This window comes from Clupea harengus, chromosome 21 (assembly GCF_900700415.2).
Source record: "Clupea harengus chromosome 21, Ch_v2.0.2, whole genome shotgun sequence".
NCBI classification, from domain to species: domain Eukaryota; kingdom Metazoa; phylum Chordata; class Actinopteri; order Clupeiformes; family Clupeidae; genus Clupea; species Clupea harengus.
Window position 1 is genome coordinate 2,592,011 of NC_045172.1, and position 18,635 is coordinate 2,610,645.

At 47.3% G+C, this 18,635-nt stretch overlaps 1 protein-coding gene across 7 annotated transcripts in view; it reads left to right on the forward strand.

The window, feature by feature from the left end:
* The window catches only part of LOC105893325 (mitogen-activated protein kinase kinase kinase kinase 4), a 53,319-nt gene that overhangs the window by 570 nt on the left and 34,114 nt on the right, over positions 1-18,635 (forward strand). For all 7 annotated transcript variants that reach the window (XM_031558718.2, XM_031558712.2, XM_031558717.2 and 4 more), the window contains exon 2: positions 329-394. In XM_031558718.2, the coding sequence (XP_031414578.1) occupies positions 329-394 (66 nt within the window). The remainder of the gene's footprint in view (positions 1-328; positions 395-18,635) is intronic.

The window sequence follows — 18,635 nt, forward strand, 5'->3', positions numbered from 1 at the left end:
TACAAGGTTTAATAGACATGTAGTTATGTTTTAACTTGTGATTCGAATGTTTACTTACTTGAAAATCCGAGTGAGTACTGTTTTTGTGTCGCTTCAAGCAAGTAGGGCAGTGTATTTCTCACTATTTTGACGGAGAGAGTGCTATCGCCGCCGAGTTGTGAGCTTTCCTTTGTTTGCAATGCATTGGCATGTGTATGCGATGAGCGCAACAGCTGCGTTTAACGTTACCTTCGTCTCTCTTAAAACCGTCTTGACTGTCAAATGATTTGTAATTTTTGTATCTGATTTGGACCATTTCTTGTAAATCTGAACATATCTTTGTTTGCAGGATCCTGCCGGGATTTTTGAATTGGTGGAAGTGGTAGGAAATGGAACCTATGGACAAGTATACAAGGTTAGTTCCTCTTAGCCAAGTTCCCCCTATCTCAAGTTGTAATTATTGCCCCATGAAATGTGTTGGAAACACAAATAATCTCAAGGATTAAGGATGCACATTTCAAATTAGCATTTTATCTAGTAGTCATTGGCTGCACAGGTTGACTGTAAATATTCTGAAGAAAATGCCCTCGAGAGTTAGCAGTTAATGTTTTTCTGTATCCGGTGATATCCATCTGAGGCAGTGATGCTGATTGTATTTTTTCATTAACATATGTTACAGCGTCAGTGTCAACAGGCTGGGTGTAACGAGGAATCATTTAAAACAGCTAGATTAACCTATGATCTGCCGATACATTGTTTTTTTGTCTGTCTAGTAAGATCTTCCGTCAGTTATTTACTTGTTCTAAATTCTTGATTGTGAATTCTATGCTCAATTCACCAGGGATGAGTAAGGCACTAAGAATCTCTTAGATTGGATTCTCAGGGTAGCAACTCATTCGCCTGTGGCATCTTACCTCATCATATCCTGTTTTTAAAGCTACATCTTGGGAAATGTGTGTGTACTAAACTAAAAATGCTCGGCCATGTGCCTTGCTATGTTTTTAAAGAACAGAGGAAAATGTCACATCACCAAGTTGGCCTTACACAGAAGTTTAGCATAGTTTAAGTCCAGGCTGAGGGTAGCCCTGTAGAACCCAACAATGTAGTAATTTCCCGATAATTCCCGATTACATTATCGGTACAAATATTATTACATTATTGGTAGCTCATTACATTATTGGATTTGATGAATTTAAGTGGCAACATTTTTTAGATTAATGGTAGTTATGGCATTGGGAAATTATTAAGTTATAGGGCTCTACAAACCCTTACAGTTGGTTTTATCTCTGGCTCACGTGTAAATGTATTAAACACAAATGCATAATTATTGTGCAGTCAAGACAAACCCAAGTCAAAACATAGAGGAAGAGCATGTCCTGTTGTTGAGTGCATTGTTAACAATGCAAGCCTTATTCTCTACATTGAACTACTTCACCTCATGATCTGCTCTGTGGAGATAAGACGGCAGCAGCCTGTCTGTGTGACTGCAGAAGGCCACATGTTGGCAAGCCAAACCAGTCAACCTTTCAGTGGAAAGCACTCTTGCTAACTTTGGTTGCACCTCTCCCTGAACTTCTGCTGCACAGCACATAGCCGCCCTCATCTGAGGGAGGGGGTGTGGACAGGGTTGTTTACCTGCCGTTATTCCACCTTTGAGTTCCCTTGAATCCGCTCTGAACTCCAGTGGTAGCACAGTCATAGTGTGTGTTGCTCTGAACTCCAGTGGTAGCACAGTCATAGTGTGTGTTGCTCTGAACTCCAGTGGTAGCACAGTCATAGTGTGTGTTGCTCTGAACTCCAGTGGTAGCACATTCATAGTGTTGCTCTGAACTCCAGTGGTAGCACAGGCATGTGTGTTGCTCTGAACTCCAGTGGTAGCACAGTCATAGTGTTGCTCTGAACTCCAGTGGTAGCACAGTCATAGTGTTGCTCTGAACTCCAGTGGTAGCACAGTCTTGTGTGTTGCTCTGCCCTGTGTCTGGTTAGGCAACATGCATTTAGCTGGAGAGTGTTCAAGTGTTCCTAAGAGTATGCCTGAGGGTAGCCGTTCTCTATTGTTGGAGCGTGATGATTGCCATTGGTGGCTGGTCACCTGTGATGACCCTTGACCCAACAGTGATGATGCAGAAAGGGCTGAAGGCTTTGCCTGGAGACTTTATCACTAACTGAGAGAAAATGAAAGACAAGGGGCTCACCTGGCTCTCCAGAATAAGGGCTTGAGCGCCACTGGTGCTAGAAGAGTACAGTACATGGCACAGAAGAATCATTCTTTTCATAATGGTGATTCAGCTAATCCATCTTCAGATGGCTGGGGATGTGTGACTTGGGTTAAAAAAAAGCTCCTCTAATGGAAAACTTGCATGCATGCCATCTTCCCCATATGAGCAGATGGCCATTTGGACCTGATCAGAGAGTTATCTCTCTTTTTCTCACGCTCTCTCACTCTCTCTCTCTCTCTCTGCCTCTCTGCCCTTTCTTCATCTTACACCCTCTCTCCCTCCCATTACTCTGTTCAGAGAAAATGACATGGCTTTTGGAATGGGAACTGCGGCTGAATTGTTTATCAGAGAAGAGTAGGCTGTACATTATAGCTATTTATAGATAGGTGAGTGAGGTAGCCTTTACATCCCCTTTCAGCTGAGCTAGGCATCTTTCTTGAAGACCTCAGGGTGGCTTTTTACTAATGTGTTCTTTCAGGGAAATAGAAGGGGTCTATTTGTGTATTGTCACCAATAATACAGTTAAAATGTGCATTCAGGGAATGACTACTTGAAATAGAATCCGGGGTAGCTACTTTTATGTTTTCCAAACAGTACAAGTGAATCCATGTTGACTTGGAGTGCAACACTAGCCAGAACAGTGTCATAATAGGATATTTTTTTATGATGAGAGACACAGTATTTCATTCTTTTGGATTTTGACCAAAGAACTTCACTTAGCGGAGAAGGCACAGTCATTTTTCTTTGACGTTTACCTAATTGGAGCCTTTTTCCTGGGTTGCTGCTGAAAAGTTGGATGCGCTAGCTGGCAACATGTCCAAGTAAACGACTTTGCCAGAAGAGCTGTTCATTTCAATCAAGACCCCCCCCCCCTCTTCCTCAATCTTTCTGAGATGTGTGTTAGTGAAAACAGTGCTTATCTGTCTCGACCTCTTTGATTGGGCTGTGCATCTGCTCTCTCCTCAGCTTGACCAATGGTCAGGCATGACAGTGGCAGGCGTTGCTGACTGGCTGAGCAGCAGCTGTGAGGTTGAGGGGGGAGTGGGAGGGTTTCATTACAAAGGTGTTTTTGTTTGGCTTTCTGTGGTGCTTTTGGCCCTGCTGCTGGGCCCAGGCAAGAGAGAAGAGAGGGGAGAAAGGATGGGCCTGTCTCTGAGGCTTTAAATGGGGGGAAATTACCCAGAGGTCCGTTGAGCCCTCAACTCACTCAAATACTTCTGATGTCTGTGCGGTTGAGAACTGCTTTTTCTTGTTCACTGTCAGCATCTAACTTAGTTGTCAGTAGATGTGCTGTGTATGGCCAATGATTATCTCTGTTTTGTTTAAAAATGGAGTTCTACGTTGTTGTTTTTTTTAAAGTTTTATTTTAACATCAACATCTCAGTCGCTTCCTCTCAGGAACTTCTTCATCTTGAAGGTCTATTATCCTGTTCTACTCAAGGCCTACTGTTCAACTTTTACTGCTAGGGGACCTGACTGGTTCAGTTTCTCTCCTGTCCATTGCAGTGTGTCTGCATGCGTTGGTGTGCACGTGTGTGTGTATGAATGTGTGTATGTGTTAGTGTGCCTGTGTGTGTGTATGAATGTGTGTATGCGTTAGTGTGCACGTGTACATGAATGTGTGTATGTGTTAGTGTGCCTGTGTGTGTGTATGAATGTGTGTATGTGTTGTAGGCAGGTGTGTTTGCAGTTTGGGCTGGGTGCATACTGCCCATTTCCCCAATACTGATTAACTTTCACCTAATGATAAAAGACAAGGACCCTGACAGTAGCACATTCTGGACCAGGTTTTGCCCTAATGTGGCCCAGATCCATTCCCTGAATCTCTCCTGAGGGGAGTATGGGGCTGGTGGAGTGTTCTGGATTGGCCAGAAATGAGTGGAGATGGTCGTGACTGGAAGAAGCCGTGAACAAGCGCTGTGCTGAGTGGGGCTCTGAGGCCTTTGTGTGGGTGAAGTAAGACCACACACACAGATTACCTCACCCACATGGACAGCCCCTCCTCTTGCCTTTTCCTATCGCAAAAAAAACCCTCCATCAATTTTTCCATTCCTTCTGTCTCAGCTGTGGTGTTTCAGGGGAAAACTCTCTTCTCTCTTCTTCTTCTTCTTCTTCTTCTTCTTTTCTTCTTCTCTTCCCTCATTTAGGTTTGCTTCTCGTTTGTGTGTGTCTGTATTCGTGCATGACACATATATTATCACCCAACCTGTGGTCCTTGTGATGTTTTTCCATCAGGCTACTAAGTCAGTAGGTTGGTGTCTTACCTCAGAGATGTAACAGCTTTATGTTTTCCTTTTTTTTTTTATCATTTTGATCATCATGTTTCATGTTCCATGTTTAACTGGGATTTCCATTTTCCTTACTGAATTCTGCGATTCCATCCACATTTTTTGCATCGCAGAAATCATAGGGCCCTTTCTCCCGACACTGCCATTATGAGAGGTTCCAGCCTTTATATGTCAGGCTGTACATCACGGAAGACTGGAGCTGTCTTTCCAGAGGGTTCGAAGTGCTGAAGCCTTGCTGAATTGGATTGTCACAGTGCTTTATGTTTATGGCCCACTGGCAGGCAGCAAAAGTCCTAGCGCGCAGAGGGAAATTAGTTAAACACATAGCCTGCCATGATGGACAAGCCAATCTCCAATATGGGCTATAACTTATCCTAAAACCTGCTCAAACATTGTTTGGGTATGTTTATTAGCTTAGCAGCTGCCGTTTTGTGAAGTAGTTTTGTGAAGTAGTTTTGTGAAGTAGGTGCATCAAGTTCCCAAGTGTGTTTCTAATGAAGTTCAGTGAGGAGGAGGTCCCAGCAGAGAGAGTGTAATAAAACAGCGGTTGAACCCCAGCGCTCCTAAAAGCTTCTTCCTGGTCCTCATTAGGGCTGATCTGGAGCAAATCTGGATCTGCTGTAGCAGTCGGCCTCAAGCACATCTTTGTCCTAGGGAGTCCTCTGAAATCATTGCCTCCAGAGTAAAACGGTGGAATTAATTATTTTTACAGGGTTGCCCTCCTGTTATGGGTTGCCTGCCACAAGGAAACGTTAGCGTGATCCCTCCTACACACCGTCTGCAGAGCTGCGGGGTGGGTTTCTTTCTGCCTTAGAGAGGAGTGAGGCATGGATCATGTTCTGTATGACGGACGAGGCATAGGCTAGTCTGTAGGATTTGTTCATGTGTAATCTGGTCAGTCTTTAGTAAGTCCTCCATTTTATCCTCTGTTAATGGTTTTCTTGTGTTGGAAATACAGGCTCATGATGTTAATGCATGGCTCATCAAAGCAAAACTATGAAGTTCATTTGGGATTTGTAAAAAGCTCTGTATACCCCTTTCCACCAACTAGATGCCTGGTTCACAGTTGGTTCAACTTGCAAGCCCTCTAAGAACAGGTTTGCTTTCCATATCACTGTATACGTCTATATTTCCCAGCAATGGTGGACTAGCATGCAAGCATAGCTACCAATTTCTCACATCAATGTTTTGAACGTTGAATGTAACATTGATTTGATTTGAGCTTAATGTTACCAACATGTGCAAAATTAGTACCTATGCTTCCTTGGATAATGTTAGCTGACCAACATCTAGTTAGCTAGCTATCCATAAATGTTACATTCGTAACATTGATGTGAGAAATGAGTAGCTTGCTAAACAGCTGTAGTTTATAAAAAACTGGCGGTCACAAAGCTTTAGTAGGTCTTGTTGGTCACACTAATCCTGCCCCCAGCCCCTGACATAAGCGGTTCCTGGTTCTAGACCAGCAAAGTGTTTGGAACCAATTTTCCTGGTTTCCTGGAAATGCGAAGAACTGGTTTAAGATTAGGCACCAGCTCTGTACCGGCCCCCGGACTGCCTCTGTGGAAAAGGGGTATGTGTAGCCCACACCTCTCTGGTTCATGCAATCACTGCACCTTTTAGTGTTATCAGCCCCTCTCTGAGTCTTGTATTGATTTCTTCCTGTATGTCTGTTGCAAGGAGCACTAATGCAGAAGCCACATGCAGTGTTCATACCAAGCCCCCCTGGTCTTCTGTAGGTGAGCATGTGGATAAAGGCTTGATATCAAGACACAGAGATCGTTTTGATCAAGATCTGACTCTGGTTTATTAGACATTTAGCTAGATTGCATTTAGTGTAGGCATCTGTGGCTGCTCCGCTCTCATCCTCACTCAGACCTGGGCCATCTACTGAGGGAAGGCCTGACAAAGGTGGAATGGATGCGATTCCAACAGCTGGGGCGCTGGTGTGGATGGGGCGCTGGTGTGGATGGGGCGCTGGTGTGGATGGGGCGCTGGTGTGGATGGGGCGCTGGTGTGGATGGGGCGCTGGTGTGGATGGGGCGCTGGTGTGGATGGGGCGCTGGTGTGGATGGGGCGCTGGTGTGGATGGGGCGCTGGTCTCTGGGTGGAGTGGAGCTTCAGTGGGCATCAGTGGGCATCAGGGGTGGTAGAGGAGGAACCTGGAGGAGTTTATCACTCTGGCTGGGGACCAGCTGGCAACAGTCGTTGGAAAAGACTGGTGGCTCAGCAGAGAAAAGCATAAGCAAAGAGTAATGATTAAAGTAAAAAAGAAATGAATTAATGGGATCTCTGTCTTTCTACAGCTTTCTCTTTCTCTCTCTCTCTCTCTCGGTGGTTGGGGTTTAGTCAGGCATGGTATGGCCTTATATAGTCAAGTCCATGGATAGGATTCATACTCTCTCTCTCTCCTTTGCCATCCCAGGGGTGTGCCAGTTCTTTCCCATACACTGTGCCCTGTGGGCCTGGAAGAGCTGCGGGCTATTCAGCATGCATGGGAAAACCCAATATTTCCCACTTTTCTTTCTGATTCCATCCCTTTTCAGACTCTCTCTCTCTTTGTCTGGAGATCCGCATGTGATCTCTCTCACCATTTTGTTTCCTTTTCGCCTTTTTTGCTTCCTTTTTCACAAAGCAGCTTTCCCTGGCTGATTTTCCTTGCAGAATGTCCACTATGTGTGCCTGTGCTGCCTCAGACACCGATTGTCTGTGTGGCAGAGAAGGCTCCATGTAACAGAGCTGCCATAAATAGCTTGGTCCGTTTCTGTCTGCCTGAGTATCCCACAGGTTGCCAGCTGCACCCTTTCACAGCCCTCCAAGTGCCCCCCACATGCAGCACCCCTACAGGCAGAACCCACACCTATTCCCCCCTCAGAGACCCACACATTCCTGGAGCCTCTACTCTGTGCCTGAATACCAGCCAGTAGGTGCAGGCTGAGAAATAAGGGTGGATATTTCAGGTGGTGAGATTTGAAATGGGGAGATCTTATCTGTGTCAGTTATTAAAGGCCCTAATTTGATGCTAGAGTTCAGTTATTCATTTAAGCCTAGAGATGATGTCCATATGAAGAAGGCACTGATGAGTTCTTGAGAAGAAGATAGATGTGTTACATGGATGAGAGGAGTCAAGTGCATGGTTTTGGTTGTTGTCCTTGGTTGCTGTGCGCTACCTTAAGTCGTCAGCTTGCTGTTGTGTTTGTGGAGAGGGCCTTGGCTTGCCTCCACACTTAGCCTCTTGTCCCAGTGATCATTAAGAAAAGCCTTTGGCCGCTGTTGAGTTGCTTGGTCCCATGGCAACTAGCGAATCAGGAAAGGTACTATATTTGGCTGCTGTGTTGTCCTGTAGGTGTGTGTGTGTTAGGGGGTTGGGTGGTCACGTGTCTGTACCGATGCCATATGTTAAGGGGTTTATTTTAGGTGCTATCTAGACATATTCAGAGCTGTAGTTTTCTTGCTCAGCTTTTCTTGTTTTATGGCTGCCTGCCCATAACAGCTGGCCCAGGAGCAGCTCTTTCCAATCCTTTCTTAAACTCCAGCCATTATGAGCAAAGCTCTAAGACTGTCCCCAGACCAGTATGAAATGATGTGCTGCAGGCTACTGTAGCTTCCGTCACTGGATACAAACGGTCTTTTTCCTCACCCTTTCTCCTGAACCTTCATGAATCGAAAGGGTCACCAGAAATGTCCTCTGCATCCGACCTGAAGCAGAAAGTGAAAATGAGGTGGAGAGAGACCATTGAATAGTAGCAGGAAGTCAGACAGCACAGGCCCCTCGCTCTGGGCTCCAGCCATCCTCTTAGCACAAGCTGTCTAATGCTGTCTAATACTCTGGCCATATGGAGCTCGACTCCCTGGGGGGGTGGTGTGAGCGGGGGGACTGGAGGCTTCAGATCCACATACAGGGCTGGCAGAGAGCTCAGCCTGGCCCGCGGTACAGAGAACCCGGCAACAAATCATCAGCTCTGTCCCCCTACTGATTTGGGTTGTTCACATGACTAGTTAGAAAAAAAAGCCGTACCTTTGACACCCTGCGTTCAGTCGTCAGTTTTTGAGATGCTTGTCATGTCGATGGATGAAAAGCAGGCGGATGAAAAAAAAAAAAAAACACCCCAAAACTCAAAATGAGTTGGCCAGAAAACAGAGAAACCCGATACCAGGAAAAACAGCGACTGTAATTGGTGTGGAGGAAACGGGAAGGTTTTCATTGGCCCGATTGCATGAGATGGTTTGAGTGTGGAAAAGAGGGAGGAGGAGGAGGAGGGGGTTCACCCGAGTTGGGTTCTGTTTTGTTTTGAACCCAGTGAAACGGGAGGGGGAAAAAAAAGCGAAGCGTGATCTTGGCTCCTCAGCCGAAGCCCCCTAAAACACAGGGAACACAACATGGACGTGTTCTCATAGCTCCTCTCTTCCTATTGTCTTAATGCTAGGCCTGGCCTGGCCTGGCTGTGCTTATCACTCTGGCCTGCTGGCTAACTGCCCTCTTCCCTGACTGGCAGGGGCTGGCCTAACCCTTGTCACCGAACGGCAGTTGAGTCATCTGTTTCTAATCACTCAAAGATCTCATTTATTGTCCTAGAATTCTCTCTCTGGCTCTCTACCTCTGGCTCTCTCCCTCTGCCTCTCTCTCTCTCTTTCCCTCTGCCTCTCTCTCTCCCTCTGCCCCTCTCTCTCTCTCTCTCTCTCTCTCTCTCTCTCTCTCTCTCTCTCTTTTTCTCTCTCTCTCTCTCTCTCTCTCTCTTTTTCTCTCTCTCTCTGTGAATCCCCCACAGGGCTGCCTTTAGCTGCTGCTCCTCCCTAAAGCCTGGGTGGGTTGTGCTTTTTACAGTCAGCTTAGTCTCCCTCTGCTCCCTGGGCTGAGGGCTGGTTCCCCTGTCGGTGGTCAGATGTATGGGATCGCTGTGTGAGCCGTGGTGAGGAGGGGAGGGGAGCGGTTATCTGCCCCCACCCCCATCAGCAGTTGTTTGCATGTGAGCTGTTTACTTTTGAATCACTTCCTACACATATGCTCTGTTGGCTAGGCGCGGTTGCAGAGCACTTCTTCTCTGTAGGTTTACCCTCGAACCATAACAAAGTTTTAATATTTTAGAGCTTTCTACATTTGTAAAGTAGGCCGAATTCAGGGTTTGCAGTAAAGTGCCTATGGCTGGTAACTATATAGCTAATGTTTCCCCCTCACCCGTCTCTAATCAGCTCTTGTCTGGGTTTGGGACTTGGATATAGGACCTTTAACAAATCTTGGCCTCCACTAACATAATGCACAACACTTTGAAACCGATATGACTGTATATGGTTACATGAAGTTAGAAAGGCAGAAGAGGACAGAGAGCATGTGCCTTTAAACACAGTGTGCTTGCTTGTGCGTGTGAGAGAGAGAGAGAGAGAGAGGGGTATATTTCTGGTGGAGTTAGGGTTAAATGGCTGGAGCTGTGGGTTAAAGTCTATTTATAGCCGGTGAGTGCTGTGGAACAGGGCTGTGGGTTAGTGTGCTGGGCTGGGAGGCTACAGGCACATGTGATTTTACTCCACTGGGTGCCGGGCGCCGGGCTCAACCCAAGGCCCTCTCGCATACCACACACTCACACGCACTCATTAGCACACGCACGCACACACACACACACACACGCACACATTAGCACACACACACATTCACTCACAACAGCACACAAGCACAAGGCTTTGGGTTTCTTTGCTTAATAGAGCCTCTGTGTCCCTACAGACACACACAAACACACAGACTCATACATGGACTTGTGTATGCCTCTGTATAGGCTATACTGTACTGTACTGTGCCGTCTTGAACATGTGGCATTCTTTCTCATGGCTACACACACACACACACACACACACACACACACAGTGGCTCAGCCCTTGTGGTTAAACTGCTGAGACTGGACGCGGGGGAGTGAAACGGTGAGATTTCACCTCGTTCTACAGGCGTTCATTTTCAGATTTGGTGACCTTGATTTGGTTGCCACCATTGAGCTGTGTGTGTGTGTGTGTGTGTGTGTGTGTGCAGGCATGGAGGGCTGGGCTCTGGCTTGTTATGTAAAGGTGACCCCCATCCTTCACCATGCCCAGTGGTGCTGCTTGTGTAACGGGGCTGTGGAATGACCAGGGAGGGAAGGGGGGACCTTTGGAATGGGGTCAGTGGAGGGAAAGTTGGCTGCTCACATGGTTCGAGGTCACACACACACACACACACACACACACACACACACACACACACCACACAAAGTGTCTCTCTAAGAGCTCTGGCAGAGCGATGTTGAACGTGTGTCTTGCTGTGTGATTCTTTGACCCATACAAACACACTTGGGAAGAAACTCAAGGTTGATATGACACCCCCCTCTCGTTCTGTCTCTCACACACACACACACATACACACACACACACACACGCAGAACCATTCATCTCAGGCAGCCCTGTAAGCTTGGTGTTTATCAGTGATTTAAGCTCCTGGTCAGGACTCACCCCAACAACTCATCCCCTCCCTTCTCCCTCTCCTTTCTTCTTCTCTTCCCATGTGGCGGCCCCAGCTCTCTCTCTCTCTCTCCCTCGCTCCACACCTCCTCTCTCTCCCTCCCTCCCTCTCTCCCTCGCTCCACACCTCCTCCCTCTCTCTCTCTCTCTCTCTCTCTCTCTCTCTCTCTCTCTCTCTCTCTCTCTCTCTCTCTCTCTCTCTCTCTCTCCCTCGCTCCACACCTCCTCTCTCTCCCTCCCTCTCTCCCTCGCCCTGCACCTCCTCTCTCTCTCTCTCTCTCTCTCTCTCTCTCTCTCCCTCGCTCCACACCTCCTCCCTCTCTCCCTCGCCCTGCACCTCCTCTCTCTCTCTCTCTCTCCCTCGCTCCACACCTCCTCTCTCTCTCTCTCTCTCTCTCTCTCTCTCTCTCTCTCCCTCGCTCCACACCTCCTCTCTCACTCCCTCTCTCCCTCGCCCCACACCTCCTCTCTCTCTCTCTCTCTCTCCCCCTCGCCCCACACCTCCTCTCTCTCTCTCTCTCTCTCTCCCCCCCTCGCCCCACACCTCCTCTCTCTCTCTCTCTCTCTCCCCCTCGCCCCACACCTCCTCTCTCTCTCTCTCTCTCTCCCCCTCGCCCCACACCTCCTCTCTCTCTCTCTCTCTCTCTCTCTCTCTCCCCTCGCCCCACACCTCCTCTCTCACTCCCTCTCTCCCTCTCCATGCACCTTCTCTCTCATGCTGTTACTTTTCTTCCAGTGTCTCCCCCTTCCCTGTGAGGCCTACATCACTTTCCCTTCTACTTTGTGTCCGCTGTGTGTTTTATGTCGTGTGTGTGTGTGTGTGTGCCCACGCATGTGTGTGCTAAGGAAGTGAATCCACCCCTTCATCATGCAGTCTGTATTTATCCCAATCTCCTGTTCCTTTGAACGAGCAGTGGGGGAGCAGGGGCCCATCCGATTGGATGTTTGTTTGAAGCCCTAATCCTCCTCTCCCCAAAAGTAGGGTGGTTGTGTTGCTCTCCCCACCGGCCTCTCGCTCTGTCACCCACCGTGGAATCTCTGAGCTGGACGCTGCTTGGGCTGAATGATTTGTGGTTCTTTTGGGCCCTGACTAGCTAGTGCTATGCTACCATAGAGGGAGCGCAACAGCTGTTTGTTTGTTTGTCTGTTTGTGATCGGTCGCGTACTGACACACAAACATAAACAACTGACCATCATTGATACCTTTTTTTTGGACCTGGTGTGCTTGCATAGGTGATGACTTTCTTCACAGCTTCTACCTTCTAGTAGGGCCTGTCGGCTCAATTTCAGTCCTTGCATGAGTCCTTACTGTAGGCTGTGTACTATGTACTTTTCCTATGCATGCCAATTATGGGGCTTAAGCGCCTGAGTGTGCTGAGATTGGGATGCTGATTCTCCAGACATGGAGGGCTGACCCGGTCCTGCTTGTGTCCACTGCCCCGGGCTGTTAGCTCTGTCCTCTCCAAAGCCTCTCGGTTGAACGAAGGCTGCGGAATGCCGCTCTTTATCCCAATTCCCATCTGCTTGGCTGCATTGGGAATGCTGCGGGACTACAGGGAAGAGACGAAGCCCTTTAGATGCATCAAAAGAACCCCCAAATCTGCCCTCATCCTCATTACACAATACACATTATGTGCTTAGTCATGAGAGGGGCCTTGCTGGAGGATCCAAGATACAAGCCTCTTGGCTCGCTCCATCAGGCGCACACACAGGCACACACACAGGCACACACACACACAGGCACACACACACACACACACACACACAGGCACACACACACAGGCACGCACACACACACACACAGGCACACACACACAGGCACACACACACAGGCACACACAGGCACACCAGAGCATGAAATGCACAGTCGTGAGTGTTTTCACTCCAAAGACCATTAGGCCATTAACCAACTTGCAAATCCTTGTAGCTGCCGATTTGCATGTGTGTGTGTGCGTGTGTGTCTGTTGAAGCACGTTTGTGTGTGTCTGTTGGCGTACATGTTTTTGTGTGTGTGTGTGTGTGTGTGTGTGTGTGTGTGTGCGCGTGCGTGCGTGTTGGTGTACAGGTTTTGTGTGTGTGTGTTGGTGTGTCGGTTTTGTGTGTGTGTGTTGGTGTACAGGTTTTGTGTGTGTGTGTGTGTGTGTGTGTGTGTGTGTGTGTGTGTGTGTGTGTTGGTGTTCAGGTTTTGTGCAACAGTGCAGAGTCTGTGATCAATAGGATCTCCATTATGAAGCCCCCCCCACCCCCCACAGTATTGCTGTGTATTCTTGGCCCACACTCTCAGACCCGCCTCCCCTATAAGAGCAACTATATACTCAGCACTTCCTCCAGACTTCACCCCTTCTCTCCCCTCCCCCCCTCTCCCTCTGAACACCACCACCTCTTTTGAAGTGTGTGTGTGTGGGTGGGTGAATACTTTTGGAGTCCTTTGGTGCTCCTAGCAATGGCTTTGTTCCTCTTGGGGAAGTATACAAATGTCAGTGACAGCGAGTGAGTGAGTGAGAGAAAGAGAGAGAGTGTGTGTGTGTGTGTGTGTGTGTATGTGTGTGTTGTTTGTCAAACTGAGCAGGCCCATGAGTAACTCCTCTGTGTCACTGTGACAGTCTCGGTGTTAAACAGGGTCGCCCTACTAAGGTTCAAGGCGCATCTGTTTGTGTCCATCTGCTGACTTGTCTGTTCTCAGGTCAGAAGGTGTTTAACTTTGGTTTGTCAGTTTTCAAGGATTAGTCGTCAAGGATTAACACCTTTTAAAAAGAAATCTAATGAAGACGTTAATGAAGCCCTATTCTCACAGCTCCGCAAAACAATGGCTGTGTGCTGCTTCAGGCAGTAGGCCTAGTTTGTTAACACACTTTAGTTGAGTTTACTTCTCATTCAGTGGGCCAGTACATAATATCCCACAAGTTTTAAACTGGTGTGCAAAATTCTCTCCAGGTAGTTAAACTTGGCTCCAGCCTCAAGCCAGCTTTAGTTACGAGGAAGCTTTGAGCGATTCTATTCTGGTGGCATGATTGGTTTGAAGGCTAAGTTCGGATGTGTTTGTCACGCCATTGCTAGGTCACTGTGTGTTGTGTTGTCTTTCTCTGTGTATACTCTCCAATGGCTGTGCTCGCCATGACCTATCACACATTTTCTCCTGGTTTCTCCCTTTTCAGTCCTTCTATCCTTCCTTTTTTTTCTCTCTTTTTCTCGCACTCTCTCCATCTCTGCTCAAATGTCACCGTCCATCTTTCTCACCTCTGTGCTGAAGCAGCTTCTTGCCCCCGGGGGCTGATTTCCACCCCCTGCTCCGCGCACCTCTCTTTGAAAATGGCCTTTGATGCCCCTGTCTTTGAGCAGTGGCGCGGGGCGCGGGGCATCATGCCTGACTGACGATGCAGTTATTACCCAGTGACTCATGCTGTTAACGTCACCCAACTGAACACGTGAGCCAAGCAGTGTGTGTGCTGTCGCCTCGACACGCCACAGCGTTCAGGCCAGGCCTCTGATGCATTTGGTCACAGTGAACGTTACATTTTAGGCCTTGCTACTCGTTTCTTTTTTTTTTTTTTTTTTTTTTTTCTCTCCCTGCACAAACTCTCAGTTCTCTTGGCCAGCACCTGTTTTTCGTTTCTGTTGTGATGGAACAGTTTCATCTTTCCGTGCACAAAGACGTTACATTCCTGTAAGCGCGAAAAGGGGAACAGTCTGGAGCGGTGTGTTGTAGAGGCGGGGGCCACATCTGCTGATGGTTCTGGGCTCTGTGAGTGATGCCTCTCCGCCCGCCTCAGATAACCCTGCTAGGGTGGGGCCTTTGAGCTCCTGGAGGGGTGAGGCACTCTCTCTCTCTCCATCACTGGTGGAGGGGGATGGGAACGTCCAGGAGTGTACTCGTTGGAAATCTCTGTGTGTTTTGCGAACAACAATTAGGTGTAGGTCAGCCTCAGACAGTGAAGGGAGCTACATGGGGGTCAATGACCCATAATAGACATTTCTTGGGCAAGCAAGCTGCAGGTTTGTTTATTAGTCTCTCTATCTCCCTCCCTTCCTCTCTCTCTATCTCCTATCTATCTATCTATCTATCTATCTATCTCTCTCTCTGTCTCTCTGTGCCTGTGCTACTGAAGTAAAGGTAGAGCCGGGTGCTTAGCAAATATTCAGGCAGTAATGGAGTGGAGCCTCACAAACTAAGTGTAGACATCAGCCATATGTGAACCATCTGGGACCTGTAACTGCCTGTCTCTTAGGCGCTCTCTTTCGACTCTCTTTCTTCCTCTCTCTCTCTCTCTCTCTCCCGTTATGTCTTCTTTCTCTCTTCTTCTGGCGAAGGTCGTGTCTCCTTTCTTGGGGCCCCTCAAAGGTTAGTGCTGCAGTGGAGACTGAGAGACTGAAACAGGCCCTCACAGACTCATCTCCCTCCAGCGGCGGCCCAATCCTGGGACTGATAGAGATCCTAACTCAGGGAGCGTGAGGAACTGACAGGCCACACCATGCCCTCCTCCTCCTCCTCCTCCTCCTCCTCCTCCTCCTCTTCTTTATCCCATGACCCCCCCCCCCCCCCCCCCCCCACCCCGTTTGGAAAGGAGGTCATCTGCATTCCTCCTCCAGTGCCTTATCAGATCCTGTGCTGAGACTGAGACTGAGAGAGGTGCCTGTGCTTGTGCTTCAGCGTCAGCGTCACCCATTTTATTCAATGGGTGCTGCTGCCTGGGAATCGAACCTCAGGGTACTAGTGCAGCTATGGAAGTATGCATGGAAAATAGCGAAGTGTACTGTAAGATGGCTCGAGTTTCTTCTCAGTTTGCCTGTGATGTGCTATGAGGGAGAACCATGAAGAAGAGGAAGCCTTCTGTGTGGAGTTACTTTGGGCATGAATGCTTTGATATTGTAGGTTGGATTTCTGATGTATGACACACACGTATGTCCTGAGGAGGGGGTCTGATTGTGCACCTGTGACATCTGACCCCAGCTGAGTGTGTGTGTGTGTGTGCGCTCTTATGTAAGGTTACTGTGTAGAGTCTGTCTGTCTGCTCATAGACGGGGAGAACAATGGTGTGTGTTAAGGATGATAGCTTGTTGAGGGTGAGGCAGAGAGATATGTTATGGTCCCTGTAGACAAATCAAAAGATTGGCGCATGTTAAAGCAGGGAGTGTGTGTGTGTGGTGTTTTTTTCCCCTCTATCGTCTTGAGAGGCTAAGCAATTTACAATCCAGGGAGTGTGGACATTACTCATGTGTGTGTACACACACACACACACACACACACACACACACACACACACACACACACACACACACACACACACACACACAGGGTAATCCCCTGTGGCTGCGCTTTCTCAGCAGTTGGTGCATCAGAGGCCACTAGCCATTAGCAGGCTTCAGAGTAGGGCTGAACGATTAATTGCATTTGCGATTTAATCGCGATATGATAGAACGCGATTTTCTAACCGCAACGTTCGCGATTAAAAAACGTGGTAAAAAAAAAAAAAAAAAAATGTAATAATTTTTTTTTTTTTTTTTTAAGATGGTACATTTTGCACACAGTGTTTAAAAAGTGCATGCCTAGTGTTTATACTTAAAATTACTTTTTTAAATTACTTAAATGCACAGTGGCAAAGCCACCGATTTGTTGTTCTTGTTTCTGTAATGAGCAGTTAAATAAAAATGTAAAATGTGGGAAAGAATATTTTACACTAAATGTATCTAATATTGTGTTGGTCATATTTAAATCATTCATTACGTTTTGTTAGGAAAAAAAGAGGATAAAAAAAATCGCATATCGAATCGCAATCGCAATATTTTGGTAAAAAATCGCAATTAGATTATTTTCCCAAATCGTTCAGCCCTACTTCAGAGCCATGTGCCGGCAGGCTTGATCACGTGACCTGGGGTGGGGGGGTAGGTGTTGCTGTGACGACCCCCACCTCTACCACACACACACACACACACCTCCTCCCTGTACAGAAGTGATGCACTGAATGGAAAAATCCCATGGGCTCATTATTGTTCAGCCTGTGAGCTGGCAGCGGAGGTAGTCACAGAGCAGAGCCTGACCGATGTCTGTGTAAAAGAGAGACCTGGCATGGCAGGGTTTAACGCAGCCTAGCAGCTAACAAAAAAGAAGCAAGACTACTGTGTTGCAGGGATGGACATTATTTTTATCTTCATTTTGGCGGGTTGAAAAATATACCAGCCACCATTTTGTAATCGCACTTTTTTGTGTAATTACGTCTTCTATAACACCTGTCTGCTTAAAAAACAACACCTAATACACATTTTCCAATAGAAATTATTCATTTGATATTTATTCACTTTGTATTTTCCCTCACACCACACCCACTTCAAATGCACAGACACAGAACTTAAACAAGTCTTTTACATCAAACTTGAACAAACTCAGAACTTGAACGAACACACACACACACACACACACACACACACACACACACACACCTCTCTCTCTCCCTCTCTTCAGTCCCTCCTCAACAGAGTCTGAATCAGATTCCGTTCTTCCGGAGTTGACTTCCACAATGCAGACCCCCCCCCCTCCTTGTGGCATTGGGAGACTTTGTGGTCTTTGGTAACCTCCTATTTCAAATGTTTGGTGCCCACAGTAAAACGGTTTGTCCTGCACCTGGCCAAAGCATGTTTCCGACACGAAAACTAGTCAGTCACGTCATTTCCCACTGTTAAAATGACCTCTTAACTTTTGGTGGGTGAACTCGAGTGGTGTACTCTTGTGTGTGCCTACTGACATCAGCCGCTCCCTTTGCACCTGTGATGGAAGGCCACATTGTTGTTCAAATAGTCTGTCAGATTAACGAATGAAAGATTGACTGAATAAGAGGCTCTCTCTGGCTTTGAGTTTCATGTCCACTCAAATAGGCGTTCAGTGGCCTTTTACCCGACCGCTAGACAGTAACAACTCTATTTCGGTAGGCTGCCTGGTGATTCGAGTTGACTTTTCAATCGTGTCAATTATATTTGTTAAATGCCCCCTTTTGTTTACCGGCCACAGTGGCATGTAGGTCGATCAAATGCAAATGCTAATTTCCGTCCCTACTGTTGTCAGAACACACAAATCCGACATGATGTTATGGGTCACTCGAAATGTCAAACATATTTCCCAGCTCCGACTTTAATGCGCCCAAGCCAGATATAAACACAATCATTGTGTGGTGACTCTTCAGTGGATTTTCCCTCTATCTGCTGGGTATCAATAATGATGTCTCTGTGAGGCTCTGTTAGATACGTCGCCATATTGATAACGATGTGAAATTGATTAAATGACACGCCTCACTGAAGTCAGAGACAAGCTCCGAATTCAAGTGTCGCTCTAGTGCAATGTTCCGAATTCAAAGTATCTGAGTCTCAGACGCGGCGTTATAGACGCCATGTCAAATGTCACAGCTCTGCCACTGGAATGTTGCCATGGTGTCTGAAGACAGCAGTGTGTTTGGTGTGGTTTGACAAGCAAAGCCGGCGTAATGAGGGCTCTTCTTAACGGAAATATACTAGGATCTCTGTTTAAAAGGGGCTTAAATTACACTTAGGGTTGCTATAGGACGTCACCTGTTTGAGGTTGAGTGGTAAGTCGTGACAATCTCATTTTAAGGCCGTGTCTAATTTTTACAGACGCCTAAAGTCTGTTGAACTCACCTGTTACCACAACAAAGCTGGTTTCAGG